Source organism: Entamoeba dispar, genomic scaffold, assembly GCF_000209125.1.
Source record: "Entamoeba dispar SAW760 scf_1105229459803 genomic scaffold, whole genome shotgun sequence".
Lineage (NCBI taxonomy): Eukaryota > Evosea > Mastigamoebida > Endamoebidae > Entamoeba > Entamoeba dispar.
The window spans coordinates 1-1,717 of NW_001853875.1; the positions used below are offsets into that span (position 1 = coordinate 1).

The 1,717-nt window shown below is 22.8% G+C and overlaps 2 protein-coding genes across 2 annotated transcripts, besides 2 other annotated features; both read right to left on the reverse strand.

Moving 5' to 3' along the window:
- Positions 1–1,013, reverse strand: EDI_088370 (cation-transporting ATPase, putative; the record flags this gene model as incomplete). Its single annotated transcript, XM_001736388.1, has 1 exon — positions 1–1,013. A coding segment is annotated over one exon (1,013 nt), but the record flags the coding sequence as incomplete, so codon positions are not given.
- Positions 53–93: a sequence feature (AT_rich).
- Positions 970–1,093: a microsatellite.
- A 47-nt stretch (positions 1,094–1,140) lies between these two features.
- On the reverse strand, positions 1,141–1,518 carry EDI_088380 (uncharacterized protein; the record flags this gene model as incomplete). Its single annotated transcript, XM_001736389.1, has 1 exon — positions 1,141–1,518. One exon carries the CDS (start codon positions 1,516–1,518, stop codon positions 1,141–1,143), a length of 378 nt encoding a protein of 125 aa, XP_001736441.1.
- Between the last annotated feature and the right edge of the window lie 199 nt (positions 1,519–1,717).

The following is a 1,717-nucleotide window of genomic DNA, read 5'->3' on the forward strand; positions in this document are numbered from 1 at the left end:
ATAATTCCATTCTTTTCATCTGCTTTTAATACATCTTTATGTGTAATTTGTGATATTATATAATAAATACTTAAAATAATAAATACTATTATTCCACATCCTATTCCTAAATATCCTATTTTAATTGCAAGTTCATCTAAATTTTCTTGTAATGGTGTTGGTGTATTTTTATTTTGATTAATTGATTCCATTGTTTTTCCCCATAATGAATTTGGTCCTACTGCAACAACAAGCATTTTTCCATTTCCATCTGTAACTTTTGTTCCTGACATCATAATAAAATTTTCTTCTGTTTTTTTAATTGCAATTGATTCTCCTGTCATATTAGCTTGATCAATTCTAAGATCATTCCCATGAATATAAATTCCATCAGCTGGAATAATATCTCCAACATCTAAATTAACTATATCTCCAACAGTTAAATTAAATATTGATATTTTTTGATTTTTTCCATTTCTAATAACTTTAATTCCAACATCTTTTTCTTCTTTTGAAAGAGCTAAAAATTTTTTTTGTTTAGAATAATCTGATACTGATCCTCCAAGTGAAACTCCAAGAACTGCAAGTAAAATAGCTATTCCTTCTATCCAATCTGTATTAATTTCTTTATTTTCTTCTTTTTCTTTACTTAAACATTTATTAACTGAATTAGGTACAACAAATGCTAATATTAATGATATAATTGCTGCAATAATAAGAATAATAAGTGTTTTATCTTGAAGTGCTTCAAACCAAATTTTCCAAAATGGAATAATAATAGGGTCTGGTGTTCTATTTTTTCCAAATTGTTCTTGTCTTTTATTATATGATTCATCACAAATTCCTTTATCTAATTCAACTTTAAGAATTTTACTAATTCCAATAATTCCTCCATATTTATCATAAATTTCTTTATTATTAGTACTAATCATTTTAGCTAATTCACATCCTTGAATTTCATAATAAGGTGTTCCTTCTGGTTGTCCTGTATATTCTTTCTTTTGTTCTTCTTGTTTTGATATTTTTCCTCCCATTTATTATTTACAATTATTATTATTTTTTTTTTTAAAAAAACTTCTTATATTTATTTCTCTTTTTTTTTCTTGTTTTCTTTAAAATATTCTTTCTTAAAACTTAATAAATTTAAAAATCATTCATTTTTTAGAGAGACAAATCATCATTTTCAATTTCTTCTTCACTCATTTCATTTCCATCTTCATTAGTTGATGATGGATTATATAAATTATCATCCATATCAATTGAATTATCAAAATCTTCAAGATTTTCTTTTTTTTCTTCTTGTTCTTCATCAGAAGATTCATTATAAGTACCACCTCTTTGATCTTGTTTTAATTGTTGTTTTTTATCAATTTGAGATAAAAGTAAATTCATTCTTCCATATAATCTTAATAAATGTTTATATGAAAGTGTTCTACTTTCAACAATTACATATAATTTTCCAATACTTTTTGAAACATCTTTAATACTCATTAAATATGCTAAATCTTGTTCAAATATTGATTTTAACCATAATGTCATTATAAATGCTTTTGTTGGTTTATTATTAAATATATCACATACTATATTTAATAATTCTACAATATATTTACTTGGTAAATTATTTATTGTTTTTTTAATTACATTTTCTTCATCTATAGATAAACATCTTTCAATTAATATTTTATTATTACTTTCAAGTGCTCTAATTAATGTTATAACAATACTTCTTTACTTATTA